The sequence below is a fragment of the Brienomyrus brachyistius genome, unplaced genomic scaffold (assembly GCF_023856365.1).
Source record: "Brienomyrus brachyistius isolate T26 unplaced genomic scaffold, BBRACH_0.4 scaffold33, whole genome shotgun sequence".
NCBI lineage: Eukaryota > Metazoa > Chordata > Actinopteri > Osteoglossiformes > Mormyridae > Brienomyrus > Brienomyrus brachyistius.
Window position 1 is genome coordinate 4537094 of NW_026042308.1, and position 21894 is coordinate 4558987.

General features: G+C 42.6%; 1 protein-coding gene across 4 annotated transcripts; it reads left to right on the plus strand.

Moving 5' to 3' along the window:
* On the plus strand, positions 1-20175 carry LOC125721418 (NLR family CARD domain-containing protein 3-like). 4 transcript variants are annotated; one of them, XM_048997313.1, is made up of 12 exons: positions 1-70; positions 504-797; positions 1315-1358; positions 2688-2782; positions 3285-3386; positions 3916-4029; positions 7501-7564; positions 7748-7976; positions 8888-10598; positions 17902-18075; positions 18587-18760; positions 19468-20175. In XM_048997313.1, the coding sequence occupies exons 2-12, from the start codon at positions 788-790 to the stop codon at positions 19676-19678; spliced, it is 2928 nt and encodes a 975-aa protein (XP_048853270.1). In that variant the 5' UTR covers positions 1-70; positions 504-787; the 3' UTR covers positions 19679-20175. The 4 variants fall into 4 exon arrangements, with proteins under 4 accessions (XP_048853270.1, XP_048853271.1, XP_048853272.1 ...); XM_048997315.1 differs by lacking the exons at positions 1-70; positions 18587-18760 and having other exon boundaries at positions 120-797; positions 17902-17983; positions 19550-20175; XM_048997314.1 differs by lacking the exons at positions 504-797; positions 1315-1358; positions 2688-2782 and having other exon boundaries at positions 51-70; positions 19468-20169.
* Positions 20176-21894: the final 1719 nt, after the last annotated feature.

A 21894-nucleotide genomic window follows, 5' to 3' on the forward strand; every position in this document is an offset into this window, starting at 1 on the left:
GCAGAGCACTCGACAAGGATCGCTGCTTACAGTCCTGTTTAACAAGCGGGTTTTTGTGCTTGTGTTTCAGGTGAAAGAAGGGGCAAAGTGAAACTTACTGTGTGATACTCACGTAACTGTTTAGGATAAATGTAAATCGATCAGAACAGTTACGAATGAGTAATACAGAAATATTAATGAATATCAGTAAGGGAAAACCTGTAGCTACTCAGACCATACAGTTGTACGAGCTCGCCCGAACATTATCAGTGTGCGTATTGAGGAAAGTTAATTGTGGGATTATTGATTGTTTATATGTATAAGAACGAATGTGTTTATCTGTGTGTTAAGTAGTTGTTTCGAAGCGAATGTAAATCGACATAAATGTTTAAAAGTAATTGTATGTGTAAAAATTGAATGAGCGCGAGTGGAGTGCAAAGGACGCATGCGTCATGCAGAACACTCGACAAGGATCGCCGCATACAGTCCTGTTTAACAAGCGGGTTTTTGTGCTTGTATTTCAGTGTTTTTCCGGTGAAGTAAAAATCATCACATTATTGAAAAAGAACCCTATGCATGCCTGTAATTTATTCACCTTGTCCAAGTGTGCAACATAGACACATAAATAATATCCCCCCAAAACCCTACGAAGTGCCGCTGAGTCCGTGTCCATTTTTTGCATGAGACGGAGCTGATCATTTCCTGCCTGTAAACGAAAGTGAAATTAAGTGTCGGCATTTTAAAGGCAGAGTCGCCGTTTTATCAAGAAACATTTTATCAAGATTCTGGAGTAATGTAAAGATATTCTATGTTTCAAGGTAAAATTAAATTAATAATAAAATTGATATGTTTAACACAGCCTACATATACAGCGGAATTTAAAATTTTCAATATAATTAAACATTAAATATACGTCCGTACAGCACATTAGGTACGTGTATCAGAAGATTTTTCAAAGATCTTGCCTGAAGAGTTTTCAAATTAACATCAATAATATTTAATTACTTACGCTCAGCCATGAGTTCGCCTAATATACTGTGCTGCGTAACTATGGACCGGGACGTAGGCTGTAATATTTTTAAGCTATATTAAGTTTTTCTTTTATTAAGTGTTGGGGATTAATGCCAGTGTGCCGAAACATCCGGGTTAAACTCTATGCTTAACATTTTATTAAATCAAAGGTTTTACTACGGATCTGTTCTGTGTTCTCCAATCTGAAATGTGCTGATCTTAATTGTAGTCATACTTTGCAGTCGTATTTAAACTGTTTAATGCAAATAGTACGTAAGTCTGATTCTAATAATCGGTAAAGAATAAGTCAAACGCAACCCACAGCGCAGCTGAATGACAGAAGGTGGTGTCACTTACTCCGCCAAACCGTGAGTAGTGGAGCCGACCAATCACAACAAATCATTAACAGTAATAAGATAGAAAGAGATTTCTCAATGGAGGAAATTGATGATTTTATATCGTCCAAGGCGTTTAGAGATTTTTCAATACCATCGATACGAGCCAAAATCCGGTCCAACACAGAATCGGCGCCGCCCGCGATAGAATGGGAGTCGTCGTCTTCCTGACCAGCGGATACTTGTAGAGCTGATTAATTTTTTTTTCTTGTCAGTGTGAGAACGAGTTGAGGAAAAATGGGAACATCTTTGTGACTTCGACATGGTTAAAGTATATTCGGAACTGTTGTAATAGCGATTTGGACTTGTCATACTTTTAGGTCCCTTGGAAATCAGTCTCAGAATCAGAATCAGAATCGGGTTTATTGGCCAAGTATGTGAGCGAACACATACAAGGAATTAGATTCCGGTCGATGGTCTCAAGCACAACAGTGTAAAACCAACAACAATCTACAATAAGAATATGTATTATGGATTTATATTTATAAATATAAAGGTAAATGTAATTTTTTTTATAAAAGTTATTTGTACGTATAATATGTTTATACTATTTATAAATGTAAATATATTTATGGATACTGTATATATATACATGTGTACATATATACATACATATATACATACACACACATATACATAAAGTGTGTAAATGAACAATACGATATAGTAAGCAACATAAATCTTATATACAGAAAATACAAAGATTACAGAAATATATCCCACAGACTGTACATACAGTGCAGTTGCAGTGCTGTAGGTGTTTAGCAGTGTGACAGATCAGCTGTTTAGGAGGGAGATGGCGAGGGGAGAGAAGCTGTTCCTGTGTCGGGTGTCCTGGTCTGCAGGCTTCTATATCGTCTGCCAGAGGGCAGCAGGTCAGAGAGTCTGTGTCCAGGCTGTGTGGGATCTGTGATGATTTTCCTGCTATTTTCCTCGATCTTGAGAGATCCGAGATACTTAATCTCCTCCACTTGGAGAAGTACCTCCTCCCCGACCCAGAGAGCACTCCACCCTTTTCCGGCTGAGGACCATGGTCTCGGATTTGGAGGTGCTGATCCTCATCCCAGCCGCTTCACACTTGGCTGCGAACTGCTCCAGTGAGAGCCGAAGGTCACAGTCCAGTGAAGCCAACTGAACCACATCACCTGCAAAAAGCAGAGACCCAATCCTGAGGTCACCAAACCCTCAGTGCCCTGGCTGTGCCTAGAAATTCCATCCATAAAAGTCTAGTCAGAACCTCACAACCTCACACACCAGCTCAGGCTTCTTCTCCACCAGAGAGATGACATTCCATGTCCCTAGAGCCAACTTCTGCAGCTGAGGATCCCAGCGAAGGTCCCTGCCTTCGACCACTGCCCAACTCACACTGCACCCGACCCCTTTCGCCCCTCCTACAGGTGATGAGCCCACTGGAGGGGGAGCCTATGTGCCTTCTTCAGGCTATGCCCGACCAGGCCCCATGGGTGCAGGCCTGGCTGTGGGGGGGGGAAGGGAGGGCCCGGTGACCCACATCCGGGGGAGGGAAACCGTGAATCTATGTTTTTCCTCATCATAAGGGGTCTAATGAGCTGCAGTTCGTCTGCTTCCTCACCCAGGACCTGTTTGCCTTCGGTGACCCTACCAGGGGCATAAAGCCCTGGGCAGCTTAGCTCCTGGGATCACTGGAACACGAAACCCCTCCACCACCATAAGGTGTCGGCTCCAGGAGAGGATGTTGATACATATAATTATTTATTAAAAATGTGGCATTGAAAGTTTGCATTAAACCTCTTTACTATGTGTAATTCTACACATGGAACATAACAGAATGGAGACACAATTCATTAGTTTGATGTAAAAATGCTGAGTCCTCGATATTGTGTATTTATCTATATATCTACTTACCCTTCATGTTCACAGAGGCCCCAGCAGGAATCATCTGGTCTGGATCAGCATAGAAATGGATGGATCTGCTTCTGAAATGCGCCCCCCTGTGGGGTGTAACAGAAAGAGCCCTGATAGGTAACAGTGTTACAGCCCACTAGCATGCATGTCTCTCTGGGTCTATAGTCAGGCCATAACATAAAAGTAAACTGGGCTCCTAGCTAGGGCTGGTCAGTGGGCAGCACTTTAATATGTGTAGCTTAATAAAAAGACCTCGCCATCTTCTGTCTTCACCGTCTTCTTCCGCAATCAGCCAGTTCTTTTATACTAGAGGCGAGTAACAGACCATCCCTCCTATACAAAATGGCCACATAACAAAACTAAACAAACAAACAAAAACATATATAAACAGGTAAAAAGGAACATCAGTCTAGTCTAGTTATGGAGGTTTTTAATGGACATACTAAAAGTTTCATATAATATTTAAATTTTAGATGAGATAATTTCCTTAAAAGCTGACTGTAAATAAGTCTGTTTACATGAAGAGCTTCACAGCATATCAAAGTACATGAAGGCAGAGCAGAAGGCTAAACAGCAGTGTGATGCCGTCCCCATTGTATGAATTATATTTATACCATGAGGGTTTATTTCCTCTCGCTGCCCACAGTGTCCCGATGAAGAGAGCAGACTCCCCTGTACCCAGCTGTGTTTCCATGAAGAGTGACTGGTCAATGGATCACCCACATGCCTTCAGAGAGGAACCTTTTCCTACAGATCAAAGGTAAATGTGCATTTAAACAAACACTGTTAATGACATTCAGACTCTCAGTCAAATGGCACAGAGACACATACAAGCTATGAGGAAATAACATATTTATAATGAATGCACCGATTTTTACCTTTAACAGATTCCATCACCTTGAGAATTTAAACAAAAGTTTTGTCTGTATTCTATATAAATAACATCTGAGGTAAATGGATGAGGATTACTGTAACACCTGACTTCCTGTGAGCTGGAATTGGAAATTATTTAATCGCAAAGTGGATTTTAAATTTCAGTCCTCAGCACAGAGCTGTAAAAAACTGGTTTGCCTGTTACCCCCCTGCATGTCCATTAAAGAATGACTCGACAATATATTGTCACCTCGTGAGATGGATGTTTCTGTTTTAATAAATAATTTCACTCTCATGAATCCATTAGATTATGCTCAGACTAAGGCTTTAGTTTAACATGTTTAATGGAACAATGTGGCTTAATAATGAACCAGGATCATCAGACAAAACAGAGAAAGACTATTGGTTTCTTTGCCAAAGGTGACAATTACATTTTCCTGATTCAGTGCAAATATAAGTAAACATTTTTAGAAGTAAATGAAATTTCTGTAGGATAACAAGTTTAAAAAATGTACAGTACACAAAGAAAAAATCCTGAAAATACCATACAGTATAGTTCAATACATAAATATAGATAAAAAATTTTAAATAGTTAAAAATGGGACGTTAAGGCTGGCTGTGGGGGCTGCACATCGACAGCAGGCATTGTGGTGTCTAACGGCAGCAGGCAGGAAAGATCCCCAGTAGCTTCTTAGCTCACGGTGGGGGAATGAGTCGGTGGCTGAAGGTGCTCCAAGATAGCGCCCCCTGGAGCCTCAGCTGGGTTATGGACCGGGCCAGTGGGGCCAGTGCCCTGGGGCCTCAGGACATTAGAAGCTGTGAGTCACAACATTTATAGTGCAAGCCATGAAATGCGCCCCCCTGTGGGGTGTAAGAGAAAGAGCCCTGAGAGGTAACAGTGTTACAGCCACTAGCATGCATGTCTCTCTGGGTCTATAGTCAGGCCATAACATAAAAGTAAACTGGGCTCCTAGCTAGGGCTGGTCAGTGGGCAGCACTTTAATATGTGTAGCTTAATAAAAAGACCTCGCCATCTTCTGTCTTCACCGTCTTCTTCCACAATCAGCCAGTTCTTCTATACTAGAGGCGAGTAACAGACCATCCCTCCTGTCCAAGGCTCTTACAAGATAGACTTGCATAGTCTCACTTAATACGCACACCGGAGTTATTTAAGAAGACCAAATGAATGGATGAATGATATTAACCAAATGAGTCGGAAAGCGTGTAAAACAAGAGCGGTGTTTACTGGGTACAAAGGGCTGCATAGAAAACTGTCCTTCCTGCCTGCTGTGTCTCTGTGTGCTGGAGCCTGATGTCACTGGTTCTCTTCTGCTGTCATGAGAGAATCAGGAAGCCGCCCCAGTGAATAAAGCTTAACATGGCAGATACATCTTTCCAAACTACAACCCCGATTCCAAAAATGTTGGGATGTTCTGCAAGTTGTAAATAAAAACAGAATGCAGTGATATAGAAATCTGATAAACCTGTATTTTATTCATAACAGAACAGAAAACATATCAAATGTTCAAACTGAGAAAATGCATCATTGTAAGGAAAAATTTTGAATGTCGCAGCAGCAACACATCTCAAAACAGTTGGGACAAGGCCATGTTTACCACTGTGTGGCATCTCCTCTTCTTTTAACAACAGTCTGTAAATGTCTGGGGACTGAGGAGATCAGTTGTTTGAGTTTTGGGAGAGGAATGTTGTCCCATTCTTGTCTGATACAGGATTCTAGTTGCTGAACTGTCCTAGATCTTCTGTGTCATATTTTTCATTTTATGGAGCATCCAAATGTTCTCAGTGGCTGGAAGATCTGGACCCCTGGCAGGCCAGTTCAGTACCCGGACCCTTCTTCTACGAATCCATCATGTTGTAATTGATGCAGTGTGTGGTTTGGCATTGTCATGTGGGAAAATGCAAGGTCTTCACTGAAAGAGACGTCGTCTGGATGGGAGCATCTGTTGCTCTAGGACCTGGACATACCTTTCAGCATCGATGGTGCCTTTCCAGATATGCAGGCTGCCCCTGCCATATGTACTAATGCACCCCCACACCATCAGAGATGCTGCCTTTTGAACTGAGTGCTGATAATACGCTGGGTGGTCCTTCTCCTCTTTAGTCCGAATGACATGGTGTCCCTGGTTTCCAAAAAGAATCTCAAATGTAGATTCGACTGACCACAGAACAGTTTTCCACTCAGCCGCAGTCCATTTTAAATGAGCTTTGGCCCAGAGACGACATCGGTGATTCTGGATCACCTTCATATTCGGCTTCTTCTTTGAATGATAGAGTTTTAACTGGCATCTGTGCATGGCAGCGCGAATTGTGTTCACTGACAATGTTTGTGGGAAATATTCCTGAGCATATTTAGTGATTCCATTACAGAATCATGCCTGTTTGTGATGCAGTGCTGCCTAAGGGCCAACATATCACAGGCATCTAGTCTGGTTTTTCACAGAGATTTCTCCAGATTCTCAGATTCTTTTGATTACATTATAGATAGATAGATAGATAGATAGATAGATAGATAGATAGATAGATAGATAGATAGATAGAAAGAAAGAAAGAAACTTTATTAATCCCTCGGGTAGATTCTTCTGGGAAATTCGATTTCCAAGAGCACAGCACCGACAGAAGTTACACAATGTGAGCAAATGTTATATATATACACATATATAGATACAAAGACAAATAAAATATACAAAAGGGATAAATAGAATAAATAGGAATAAGAAGAATACAAGGGAATTCATTTATGTGCTGTAGATGATGAAATATTCAACCTCTTTGCAGTTTTATACTGAGGAACTTCTTTCTGAAATTGCTCCACTATTTGCCTGTACAGTATTAGGGGGATTGTGACCCTCTGCCCATCTTTACTTCAGAGAGACACTGCAACTCTAAGATGCTCTTTTTATACCCAGTCATGTTACTCACCTGTTGCCAGTTGACCTAATTATTTGCATATTGTTCCTCCAGCTGTTGGGTTTTTGCACCACAAACTTTTCCAGCCTCCTATTGCCTCCATCCCAACTTTTTGAGACGTGTTGCTGTCATGAAATTCAAAATGAGCCAATATTTTTCATGAAATAGCAAAATGTCTCAGTTTAAACATCTTATATGTTTTCTATACTTTGTTATGAATATAATACAGGTTTATGAGATTTCCATATCACTGCATTCTGTTTTTATTTACAATTTTCACAATGTCCCAACTTTTTGGAATTGATGTTGTAATATACCACAATGTTATTCTTTATCTGCAGTAACAGCAATTTTAATGGGGAACTTTTCAGTCTTTCTGTTACATTTCTGTAGATGAATTGAGGTCTTTATGTTTCTGCCTAATTCACAGAGACCAAATGGAAGAATGCAGTTCAAATCTACATGATAAATCGGGTTTATCATCCATATTGAAGGTTTGTATTTATTGCTGATATATATTTTCTTGGCTGTTATGGCAATTAGCTTATATTTTATATAGCTGTATAATAAGAAATTCATCATCTTAAAGAAAATATGTTTTAATCTATGATTCACAAGTGAGACTCTGAAAAGGTTTGGTGTAAGTAGCAATAATTAACTCTGACTGTTTATTTTAGTCGCTAGAGGAAAAAGCCATGAAGTTCCTAAAGGAGGAACTGAAGACGTTTGTGAGGCACCTAGATCAGAATTACCCAGAATGCTCTGAGCCTCAGCTGGAGGAGGACAATGACCTGGACTGTGATGGTCAGATGCAGAAGACCAGTGTTAGAGAGGTAGCTCTGAAGATCACACTGTACATCCTGAGGACCATGAAGCAAAATGATCTTGCTGACCTGCTGGACAAGAGTAAGAGCTTTATAACATTATGTACATGTACAATATTGTGCAAAAGCCTTAGGCAGGCAGAGAAAAGGATGTTTAAATGGTCTTCATGTTGGTGTAGAACTACTATAATATGTATGTCAAAGTGTGTTTGCCATTTCAGAACCTCTCCCAACATCACCCTAATATTTGCAGAAATCGTGCAGTATATCCACATATTTTTTTACTTGACCACTAACACACCTCATGTGGCTGATCAATATCTTCTTGAGTTTTAAACTAATTTAATTAATTAATGAAGTGAGCTGGTGGTGAAATTTAACAAATACATGGACTGGCTGTGGTGTGTCACGATCGTGTTCGCGGGAAGCAGCGATCGTGCGGGTCGGCAGGTAAGGAGAGGCAGGCAGGCAGTGATCAGGGCTAAACTGGGGTTTATTTACAACGGGACAGGAGCTTGAAACACACACCACACCAAATCCACAATGACGGACAAGGGGAACAGGTCAGACCAGGACTTAAATAGGACAAGACTAAGCAAAGTAATCAGACAGGGCTGGAAACAATCAGGGAAGCACACGTGGGTAATCAGGGGGCGTGGCACACACGAGGAGCCGACGAGCCGGGTCATGCCATGGTGCCCCTGAGGAGAGGTTTGGGAAATGAAAAGGGGTTTTGTGTTTTTTTTGGTTGGGTACACTTACTACCCAGATAAATGACTTTAAACATTTCCTTTGGCTGCCTAAGGCTTATTCACGGTCCTGTATGTGGTGTTCCAGTAAAATACACATGATAAAACTTTCAGTTTCACAGTCACAGTCACAGGGAAATATCTGGATATATGTGTGTAAAAAAGTGTTTTTGGAAAATATTCTTCCTCATACTGGTCAGGATCACGGTGAGAATTAGTGCATTTTCCTCTCATTTCTTTTCAGGAAAGCTCATGCTACAGGAAATCAAAGCTAAACTTAAGAAGCAATTTGAGTGTGTATTTGAAGGGAAAGCTAAGGAAGGACAGCCAACACTTCTCAGTGAGATTTACACAGAACTCTACATAACTGAAGGTGGGACTGGAGCAGTCAATGATGAACATGAAGTGAGACAGATTGAAACAGCATCCAAGAAAAGGCGAACAGAAGATACTACAGTCAAGTGCAATGATATATTTAAACCCTTATGTGGGCGTGTGACACCTATCAGAACTGTACTCACTAAAGGGGTGGCAGGCATCGGGAAAACAGTCTCTGTGCAGAAATTTATTCTGGACTGGGCAGAAGGAAAAGCAAACCAGGATGTTCACTTCATATTTGCTCTTCCTTTCCGGGACCTGAATTTGATTAAGGGTGAATACAGTCTGATTGAACTGCTTCACCACTTTGTCCCAGAACTGAAATCATTTCAATCCACTGACCTGTTTAGCTCCAAAGTCTTGTTCATCTTTGATGGTCTGGATGAGTGTCGCCTTCCTCTGGATTTTCAGAACAATGAGAGCTGGTTTGATGTAACAAAGAAAACGTCACTAGATGTGCTGTTGACTAACCTCATTAAGGGGAATCTGCTCCCATCCGCTCTCCTCTGGATAACCTCCCGGCCAGCAGCAGCCAATCAGATACCAGCTGAGTGTGTCCACCAGGTGACAGAGATACGAGGGTTCAGTGATGCCCAGAAGGAGGAGTATTTCAGGAGGAGATTTAATGATCAGAGCCTGGCCAGCAGGATTATCACACATGTGAAATCATCAAGGAGCCTCTTCATCATGTGCCACATACCTGTGTTCTGCTGGATTTCAGCCACTGTGCTTAAGAGGCTTTTTAGTGAGACTGACAGGGGAGAAATTCCAAAGACTCTGACTGAAATGTACACACACTTCCTGATCTTTCAGACAAGTTTAAAAAATGACAAGTATATGAAAAACCATGAAACTAAGCTTAAGGAATACAGCAAGCAATTCCTTTTAAAACTTGGTAAACTTGCTTTTGACAACCTTGAGAAAGGCCATCTCATATTTTATGAGCAAGATCTGACAGAGAATGACATTGATGTCGCTGAAACTTCAGTTTACTCTGGAGTCTGCACAGAAGTCTTTAAAGAGGAGTATGGGTTGTACCAGGAGAAGGTGTACTGCTTTGTGCATCTGAGCATCCAGGAGTATCTCGCTGCTTTATATGTGTTTCTGTCAAACTCATCAGCTGACCTGCTGGAGACTGCAATGGATCAGGCATTAGAGAGCAAGAATGGACACTTGGACCTCTACCTCCGCTTCCTCCTGGGCCTCTCAACAGACTCCAGAAAGACTCTGTTACAAAGGCTACTGGGGCCGACAAGAATCAGCTCACATACCATTAAGGATACAGCCCAGTACATCAAGGGGAAAATAAAGGAGAATTTATCTCCAGAAAGGACCATCAATCTGTTCCACTGTCTGACTGAACTGGGTGACAATTCTCTAGTAGAGGAAGTACAAAGATACCTGAATTCAGGAAACATTTCAGCAGATGACCTCTCACCTGCACAATACTCAGCTCTGGCCTTTGTGATGCTGATGTCAGATGAGGAGCTGGATGTGTTTGACCTGAAAAAATACATCAGACGAGATAAACAGCACTGCAGGCTGCTGCCTGTGGTCAAGAACTCCAGGACGGCTCTGTAAGTGACGTGGGGATGGGAAATCATGTCTGGTCTGGCAGTGATACATGAATATTGTTTGAAATGTGTAATATTTATTATATCTTTCTCCTCATGCATTAATAAGTGGGTTTTATTTTGATAATCACAGCTATAGCTGTTTGTATAGCAGTAGCTAATCCTGACCACAGACTTTATAATGACTGAAGGTAGTGATGTCACTTTTTGTTTGTTACTACGTTTCCATTCCCATCCAGTCTGCCTTCTGATCACAGGCACAGCATCCTAACCTGCTATAGAAACAGTGAGGGCTCTTTATCCACAGGGTGTATCAGTGGTATGTGAGTGTTATTGTCAGCAGGCGTGTTCATGTGATGGAGCCCAGAGCTGGGAGCTTCCGTATGACTGCTGTCTCTGGCTGCTCACTGGCGCCCTCTGCTGGCCTCAGCTGCACCTGGCTGAGGATGTGACGACACATCTAGTCCGGCAGAAATAGATAAACATTGTTTAAAATATAAAATGAATATATATATATATATATATGTAATTTATTTCCCCTCTTTTATCAACAAGGTTCCTTTTTAATCTAGTTCATATTAACTGAAGGTAGTGATGTAGTAAAAACAAAAAGACAAGATTTCCACGAACATCCTTTGTGTAACAAATAACCAAAGATACAGCATCATACAGAATGGTCCAGTTTTCATTAATAGTGGGAAAACCACTCATATTCGTTTCAGTTCTGGATGCTGTAGGAAGCATTTCTGTAAATACTGGGTGTGGTGCCTGACTCTTTGGGCTCGGACTCTGTGTCCATGAGCGGAAGGTCGCTGGTTCAGATCTCTTGGCCGGCAGAGTGATGTCATCGCTGGGTCCTTGAGCTCCAGGGGTGCTGGATGCTGGCCGATCCTGCGCTGCGACCCCCAAACTTCCTCTCACCTGTATATGTGTCTGTGTGTCTCTTGGAGAGCAAGATGGGAGGGGCGAAAAGACAATTTCCCCATGGGGGTGAATGAAGTATCATTATTCATTGATCATTCAAACAAACATTTTTCTAAAAGCCTATTTCACAGGACTGATAGCTTTCCAATTAGTGTATTGTTGATTAGGGCTGGGTGATAAGTTAAAAAATGTGTATGTGTAATTTAGTATAAAAATATCGCAATAAACAATCATTTTGAGTCCTCCCCCCAAACACTGAGTGCAATTTCAGTTCAGTTCAGATTTATTTGTATAGTGTATTTTCACAACATTATATCATCTCAAAGCACTTTACAGCATCCCTGCCCAAAGCCCCCAGTGAGCAAGTCAGAGGGGACAGTGGCAAGGAAAAACTCCCTAGAAAGACGAAAGCTTGGGAGGAACCAGACTCAGAGGAGGAGCCCATCCTCCAGGGGGCAGCAGAGGAAGCCCTAACCCTAACCAGACTCAAAGGGGGAGCCCATCCTCCAGGGGGCAGCAGCAGGCCAGAAGGACGTCACAGGTAGTGGAGACGTCGCAGGCAGCAGGGTAGGCAGGATATCTTGAAAATGTGGGGTCTCCAGGGGGATTAGGGGAAATAAAATGTGCAGTTAGCCAAAGTAGGGGAGACTAGAGGCAGTGCAAACAGTTAGGTGAGTGCAGTATGAAAGTTCCGGCAGATATGGCTATGGCAGCATAAGTAGGAGGGAGAGGCAGGTGGGAACGCAGGCATGGGGAGTCCCTGAAATGTCAGCACTCCAGTTCCACAAGGGGGTGTGATGCTAAAGTGACAGACTGACAGTTCAGTTTATCCAAAGCCAATGGCACCGATCCCCACCCAGCTCTACATCTCACACTATAGGTCTGACTGGGAGTGAGCAGTTAGCTAGAGCTAGAACTAGAGTCCCTACAAGCTAAACTAAACAGGCGTGTTTTTAGTCTAGACTTGAATATTGAAAGTCAGCCTGAATCCTGCAGATCCACTGGAAGACTATTCCACAGCTGAAGAGCTCTATAAGAGAAAGCTCTGCAGCCTGCCGTAGCTCTTTCTACCCTGGGTACTAACAGATATCCTGCTCTTTATGATGGAAGAAAGCGAGGAGGGTTGTATAAGGCCAGCAGGTTACTAAGGTATTCTGGTGCAAGGCCATTCAGTGTTTTATAAATCAATAGCAGTATTTTTTAGTTAATCCGAGACTTAACTGGAAGCCAGTGAAGGGAGCATAGAACAGGGCTAATATAATCACATTTATTAGTGTTTGTAAGAACTCTGGCTGCTGCATTTTGTTCCAGCTGAAGTTTATGTGAGGATCCAGATGGGCACCCAGAAAGGAAGGCATTACAGTATCCAGCCTGGAAGTTATAAAGGTGTTAGTGTTTCCGCTTCATGAAAGGAGAGCATCTTCCGAAGCTTGGCGAGGTTCCGTACATGATAGAACACAGCTTTAGTGATGCTTTTTATGTGAGCATCGAAACATAAATCTGAATCAACCAAAACACCAAGATCTCTGACCACTGTGTCAGGTTGGGTAGGAAGACCACCAAGGTTGAGGTTGTCAAACTTATTTCGAGCCGCCTTCGGACTAGAAAACAGTACTTCTGTTTTTCTGTGTTTAACATAAAGAAATTATTTGCCATCCAGCACCGGATATCTAGTCGACAGTCTTCTAACTGAGAGCTGTGATGCATCATCCGGCTTAACAGATATATATAACTGTGTATCATCAGCAAAACAATGAAACCCAACACCATGATTTCTGATAATGTGACCAATATATACAGTGTACAGTAGTGGGCCCAGCACTGATCCCTGAGGGACACCATTGTAGGAATATTTAGCTCAGGTAAATTTTAATATCTCCACCAATATGTTTTGAAATTAATTACATTTGAATTAATCATTATTTAATGATGTTTATTAACTAATTGTTATGCCGAATGGTTGGTTCCTCCAAACTCAATTACGAATCCCCGTGAGTCTGTTAATGTGAGACTTACATGGGATTCACTAGTTACCAGTATCGCTTAGTAACCTGGGTTAGTAGGCTCGTCCAGCGAGCTGCATCACCAGGTAATGTAAACGATCGGTAGCGAAGCTCCCCTCATGGCCAATGAGAGGGAGCCTCACGATATTTCAGTCGAGTTTGAGGTTTTAGAGCTTAGTAGCCAAATCGCACAGAGGCAGGGACTATTGCGAGCACTCAATGAACAGAGGCTGAAGTGGTGTAAAACTGGAGTGATTTTCCATCAGTTTGATACCAAACATGCCGTACCAGCCTAGCGGTTCACACCAAATACCATCTGTGATGATTAATTAATGATTACTTATATTATGTTATAATGTTATATCACTCACACCAGTCCCTGGTCTAAGTGGTCTAGGTTGCACCTCAATCAGAGGTTACCCTTTATACGGACATTATATGACATATTCTCATGTCAGCAGCACATCTTACCCTTAGATAGACATGGTAGGATAATAATACAAAGATCAGATAAGGGCTGCTGAGGAATGTGGCAAAGAAAAGGGGGGGGGGAAGGTTTGTCAGTCAAAGAAAAAGAGTCTTTGAAAGTTAGGACACATTACAAACATAACCTGTCTGTATATTGAGACTAGTAGTCATGGGTAAATAAATATACAGATATACAACAGCCAAACTTAAAAGAAACTTTCTGTGGGGTGCTGGGTGAGTGGTATGTAAGGCAGGATGTCTGGGGAGGGGGTTGTGTGCCAAGTCGAGGGACCCCTGTCCTTGAGGTCCACTCTGCTGTCTGTAGGTCGTTAAAACTTTGAGCAATAAAAGTTGGAGTGCTGACCTCCCTTGTTATCTGTGTGTGTTTAAGTGTGTCTGTGTGTGTGGGGTCACGAACCCCCCTTTGAGGCCTAGGCCAATGTGTGCCTCTCGTACCAGGGTAGGCCTTGTCTCAGGCCACCTGGAATTTAAGCTTTGTGATATGTGCATCATTTGTGATCCTACACCAGATTTAAAATGGGTAACCTTAAAAGGGAAATACTGTTTTGCAAAGCAAGCACAGTTTCTGGAAACACGACCATAAAGTCATAAAGCAGGTTAACAGAACGCATAGGTTGTTAGAATGAAAGGAAGCTGATTTACTTGTTTGCAGAGTGGATGGGGTCTTGGCAGTATTAAATAATACCTACTTTTCTTTCTAGTAGAATAGATTACTGTAATGCCCTCTTGTCTGTTTCACATCTACTGTTTCACATCTACAATGGGCCCAGAATGCCGCTGGCGGAGTGTTAACACGCACCAGTCACAGGGATCACATCTACAACAGGCCCAGAATGCCGCTGGCGGAGTGTTAACACGCACCAGTCACAGGGATCACATCTACAACGGGCCCAGAATGCCGCTGGCGGAGTGTTAACACGCACCAGTCACAGGGATCACATCTACAACGGGCCCAGAATGCCGCTGGCGGAGTGTTAACACGCACCAGTCACAGGGATCACATCTACAACGGGCCCAGAGTGCCGCTGGCGGAGTGTTAACACGCACCAGTCACAGGGATCACATCTACAACGGGCCCAGAATGCCGCTGGCGGAGTGTTAACACGCACCAGTCACAGGGATCACATCTACAACGGGCCCAGAATGCCGCTGGTGGAGTGTTAACACGCACCAGTCACAGGGATCATATCTACAACGGGCCCAGACTGCTGCTGGCGGAGTGTTAACACGCACCAGTCACAGGGATCACATCTACAACGGGCCCAGAATGCCGCTGGCGGAGTGTTAACACGCACCAGTCACAGGGATCACATCTACAACGGGCCCAGAATGCTGCTGGCGGAGTGTTAACACGCACCAGTCACAGGGATCACATCTACAACGGGCCCAGAATGCCGCCGGCGGAGTGTTAACACGCACCAGTCACAGGGATCACATCTACAACGGGCCCAGAATGCTGCTGGCGGAGTGTTAACACGCACCAGTCACAGGGATCACATCTACAAGGGGCCCAGAATGCTGCTGGCGGAGTGTTAACACGCACCAGTCAGAGGGATCACATCTACAACGGGCCCAGAGTGCCGCTGGCGGAGTGTTAACATGCACCAGTCACAGGGATCACATCTACAACGGGCCCAGAATGCCGCTGACGGAGTGTTAACACGCACCAGTCACGGGGATCACATCTACAACGGGCCCAGAATGGCGCTGGCGGAGTGTTAACACGCACCAGTCAGAGGGATCACATCTATAACGGGCCCAGAATGCCGATGGCGGAGTGTTAACACGCACCGGTCACAGGGATCACATCTACAACGGGCCCAGAATGCCGCTGGCGGAGTGTTAACACGCACCAGTCACAGGGATCACATCACACCTGCTCTCACATCCCTGCACTGGCTTCCTCTGTCTTCTAGGATTGATTTTAAAGTTCATTTGCTAATTTGTAAATATTTACGTGGTTTAGCTCTGTCCTGCCTCAGTAACATGACTGTAAGGTATGTCCCAGGTAGATCAGTCAGATCATCCGGTAGTAATTTACTGATTATTCCAAAAACCCGGCTGGGGAGGGAGGGGGCAGCTTTTAGTCACTATGGGCCCAAAATCTGGAACTGTCTCCCAGAAAACCTGAGAGCTACTGAATGTCTCAGTACTTTCAAAACTAGGCTGAAAAAGCATCTTTTCACCAACGCATATAATAATCTATGGTAATCATCCATCCATCCATTTTCCAAACCGCTTGTCCTACTGGGTAGCGGGGGGTCCGCAGCCTATCCCGGAAGCAATGGGCACGAGGCAGGGAACAACCCAGGATGGGGGGCCAGCCCATCGCAGGGCACACTCACACACCATTCACTCACACATGCACACCTACGGGCAATTTAGCAACTCCAATTAGCCTCAGCATGTTTTTGGACTGTGGGGGGAAACCAGAGTACCCGGAGGAAACCCCACGACGACATGGGGAGAACATGCAAACTCCACACATGTGACCCAGGCGGAGACTCGAACCCGGGTCCCAGAGGTGTGAGGCAACAGTGCTAACCACTGCACCACCATGCCACCCCCCTATGATAATCAGTTTTATTATTTTATGCTTTTATTAATATCAGTAATTGTGGGGGGGGCGGTCGCTTCCCCCAGAAGACATAGGGGCTACAGGCCCCTTTGAGGAGGGGCCCTTAAAGAGGACATGGGTATTTAAAGTCCTTTATGATGGTTTTTAATTTTATTTTTTTTAAACATTTTTACTCTATTTTTATTTCTTTTGCGCTTATTGTTATTTATTCTGAGCTTATTTGAATTTCTTTTTCTTCTTTTTAAATGTTTGCAAAATTCTTTATAAACGCTGTGGCTAAAATGCGCTATATAAATAATGATTAATTGATTCAGATAGATAGATGAGAGAGAGATTTTACTTTTAACCACCTTTATTAAACAGTTAGCAACCAATGCTAATCACAGCCCTGGCGGGGTCAGGGACACACTTAAAGCTGTGCCTGAGACTAAGATATGAAAAACTGAGTAGGGAAGCTCAAAATTCCCACCAGAAAGCTGCACTTGAATGACTGACATTCTGGCTGCTGACTCAGAGATAGAAGTTGGTGATGTGACAATACTGAACTTACAAGAATGGCGAACGCATGGTTACTGCAAGGGACAATGCTTGTGAAATTCTGTGCAATGTTTCTTTTTAACTGCTTCAGAATCTTTGGCTAGAAAGCTGAACTGAAAGCAAATCATGAATCCTTCTGTTATCTTGCTTTGTATGTAGCCTAAGCGCGTTTCCTCAGCAAAGACGATAATCGCCGGTTAGTCACGGTCAGATATCGACACCGGGATACTTGTCTTATTACACTCATTACTGATAATATCGTCATATCACCCAGACGTAATTGGTGATTTGACATGTTCCCAGGTATAACAATACAGGGAGAGAAAGGATTTTACTCATGGGATCAGGAATCCAAGTGCCAGTTGCTGCTGCATTAGCTGCTGGGAATGTTCACATCTCCTCCTTTCAGTGATACGTGTCGAGTGTAGGGACACCTGGCAGAAAGATGGCTAAGGACTGCACTGGAAGCACTGGTCTGACTGTTATGGGAGGTTCACGTCCATCTTGCTGTTGATGTGTTCCTATGTATTCCTATAGCTTGTACTTAATGTTTTTACCTCTAGTTTTGAGCAAAGGTGCACTGACTCACAATTAGTGATCATGTGACTGCAGCAGATTGTCAGGACGCACAGAACACTCTGCAGACTATAATTCATTTTGAAGTGTAAGCTGTGCTGCTAATTATAATGAAAACAAATGCTTATTGTAATGCTTTGTATTTTACTAATGTGTAGGATGTGTATATGTCTGTGTCTTAAAGTGTTTTCTGTTTCAGGCTGAACAGCTGTGATCTCATAGATAAACACTGTGAAGTGCTGACTTCAGCTCTCAGATCAAACTCCTCACCCCTGAGAGAGCTGGATCTGAGCTACAATCACCCAGGAGATTCAGGAGTGAAGCTGCTCTCTGCTGCACTGGGGGATTTACACTGTAAACTGGAGATACTGAGGTCAGTATTACTGGATATTCCACACTGTAAACTAGAGATACTGAGGTCAGTTTTACTGGATATTCCACACTGTAAACTGGGGATACTGAGGCCAGTATTACTGGATATTCCACACTGTAAACTGAGGATACTGAGGCCAGTATTGCTGGGTATTCCACACCGCAAACTGGAGATACTGAGGCCAGTATTACTGGATATTCCACACTGTAAACTGGGGATACTGAGGCCAGTATTGCTGGGTATTCCAAACCACAAATTGGAGATACTGAGGTCAGTAATATTGGGTATTCCACACTGTACGCTTTAGATACTGAGGTCAGTATTACTGTGTATTCCACACTATGAAGAGGAGATAGTGAGCAATTAGCTAAGGGAAAGAGAGGAGGGGTCCTGCCTTGTCTTAGACACTAAACTGTAATTCTTGAATTATTTATTAGAGCATCACATTTATTTAATAATTATAATGGTGAGGTGATATTATTTACTGGGGAGTTTCTGTCTTTCTCTGCAGGCTGTCAGGCTGTAGAGTCACAGAAGAAGGCTGTTCTTCCCTGGCTTCAGCTCTGAAGTTAAACCCCTCACACCTGAGAGAGCTGGACCTGAGCTACAATCACCCAGGAGATTCAGGAGTGAAGCTACTCTCTGCTGTACTGGAGGATCTCAGCTGTAAACTGGAGAAGCTGCAGTGAGTACAGAATATGCATTTTACACAAAAGTAACTGGACAGCAAGAAAACCCACAATGCCTTTCAGCAGTTACATAATAAACAAACACAAACAGCTTCTGTTTTCTTCTCCTACTTCCTTATATCCCACAATCTTATCAGCCCTCGATCCATGCTAGAAATAATTAAGCAGGGAAGCAGGAAACATCCATTCAACCATATTGTGACGTCCGCTGAGTGGAGGAGCAGGCAGACAGGGCAGTGGAGCCGTGAAGACGAGCAAACGGAGTTTATTAAGGGCAGACGAGGAAACACGGCTCACAACATCAATGACAGATCTAGGGAAACAGACCTGAACACGGACTGAAATACACAAGACAAGCCGAAATAACAGGAAACAGCTGGTCAGAATCGGGGCAGCAGACGTGGTTAATGAGGGGGCGTGGCACACGAGGATCACACGAGCTGGGCGTGACACATATAATCCATGCAAAACATTTGTGTTGGTTAGCAAAGTTAACAGCACTGTTACAGATAAACATGCTGACTTTAACGTGTTATGGACAAAAAAATAATGGACACCAAACAGAATCGGAATGATTGTTAAAATTATTTTTAATAATTTAATTGTTTTCTGAAAATCCATTATGTCATGACCCTTATCCTCCTCATTTGAATACAGTGCTGCAGTGTAAAAAGTGGATTTAAAAGTGTTTAATCTTTTTAAGGGTGGGCTGGTGTGAACTCACAGAGAAATGCTGTGAGGCACTGGCTTCAGCTCTCAGATCAAACTCCTCACCCCTGAGAGACCTGGACCTGAGTGACAATGACCTGCAGGACTCAGGAGTGAAGCTGCTCTCTGCTGGACTGGGGGACTTAGACTGCAACCTGGAGATACTGAGGTATGACTGGGTATTCCACACTGTAAACTGTGGGTAGTGAGGTGAGTATTACTGGGTATTTCACACTGTACATTGGAGATACTAAGGTAGGAAATAGCTAATGATTTCAAAATAAAGCAGGAGTATCTAAGTCTAGGGGTTGACTTAAAAAATAACATTAGATTCGCTACAGTAAGTGGAATGTCGAAAGTAAGACTGCATTGGAGGTTAAGGATGACATTAAAAGTTTCTACCAATATTTTAACTCCAAAAGAGCTCTAAAAGCTGAAATCACTCATCTGCAGGATAGTAAGGGCCTTATAATTGAAAATGAAAACTGATATAGTAAATGAGTTTAATGATTATTTTACACGGGTGTGCACAGTAGAGGACATGATTAACTTACCACCATTTAGTACAAATACAGTGTCGTATATAAATAATATACAGTCCCTCCACAATTATTGGCCCCCTTGTAAAGATTTGTAAAAAGGGTTAGAAAAAAATCCACCTTTTGGCGAAGCAGCTTCATCTCACACTGAAAAAAAATGAGAAAAATCCAACCTTTCATTGAAATAAATTTATTCAAAGAAAAACAAATAAGGTTGGAGAATACAGACCAGGGCATCTGAGACCATTCCTCTTTACAGAATCTCTCCAGATCACCCAGGGTCCTCAGCCCTCTCTTGTGCACTCTCCTCTTCAGCTCCGCCCACAGGTTTTCAGTGTGGTTCAGGTCAGGGGACTGAGATGGCCATGGCAGAAGCTTGATTCTGCGGTCAGCTGACCATTTTAATGTTTATTTGGACATGTGCTTAGGGTCACCGTCCTGCTGGAAGATCCAATGAAGCCCCAGTTTTTGTTTCCTGGCAGCAGCAGCCAAATTTTGATATAAAATGTCCTGGTATTTCATGGACTCCATAGTGCCATGTACCCTAACGAGGTTTCCAGGGTTTTTGGAGGAAAAACAGCTCCACAACATCACAGAACCTCCATCATATTTTACAGTTGGGATAAGGTTCATTTCATTATAACCATCCTTCTTTTTACGCCAAACCCACCTTGAATGTTTATTGCCCAAAAGCTCCATTTTTGTTTCATCTGATCATTGAATTTCATTCCAGTCAAAGTTGTATAATGTTTTGCAAACTCCTGGCTCTAACATTTTAAGTAACTGACAGAAAAAGCTTCTTTCTGTCATAACTTTCAAAACGTCTGTTAGCATGAAGGGGGCATCTGATGGTTTTTTGGAGACGTGGTAACCCCAAGATTTTACTTTGTCTGGTAATTGACTAACAGTCATCCTTGGGGATTTTTTGTCTCTCTTACGATCATCCTCACTGTATGTGGGGGCAAAATAAACTTGGGTCCTCTTTCAGGCAGGTTTCTAACAGTTCCAGTTGATGTCCACTTTTTAATTATTGCCCTAACAGTAGAAATGGGCATTTTAAGGCGAGTAGCTATTTTTTAATCCCCATTCCCTGACTTATGAAGGTCAGCACACTTCTCCCTCATTTGGTCTGTGTGTCTCTTATCTTTCCCATGTTCATGGATGACTAAGGGAATTTGGGCTCTGTGTCTCCTCATGTTTGTACCCCAGTTACTCAGGAAGTCATGGATTACAGCTTGAAGGTCCTTATTCATTCCAATCAACTCAGAGATGTATAATTTACATGGGAAACATGCTTCAGTTACATTGTGTTCACTATAATTTGCAGGGCTGCCAATAATCGTGGCTCATGTGTTTTTGTTAAAAATAATTATTTCTTGATAAAGGATTTGATTTTTCTTCAAATAAATTAATTTTAATTAAAGGTTGGATTTTTCTAATTTTTTCCATGTGAGATGAAGCAACTTCACCAGAAGGTGGATTTTTTTCTTACCCCTTGTACAAAGGGGTGCCAATAATTGCGGAGGGCACTGTATGTATAACTGAGGCTGATTTGGTACAAAACCTAGCTAAGCTCAAAATAAATAAATCGCAGGGCCCTAATGGCATCTTACCTATAGTTTTGAAATAGATGAGGGATATTATTAGCTAACCTTTAACTTTACTATTTCAGAAATTCTTATCTGCGTGTCTGGTACCTTCTCATTGGAAGTATTCTAATATAACACCCATATTCAGAAAAGGGGATAGATGTAATCCAGCAAACTATAGGCCAATTACTTTAACTTGCATAACTGGAAAAGTAAAGAAGCTATAATCTAAGTGAACATGGTAGATTACCTGGATACAAGTAACATTCTGAGGAGTAGTACAGGGCTCGAAAT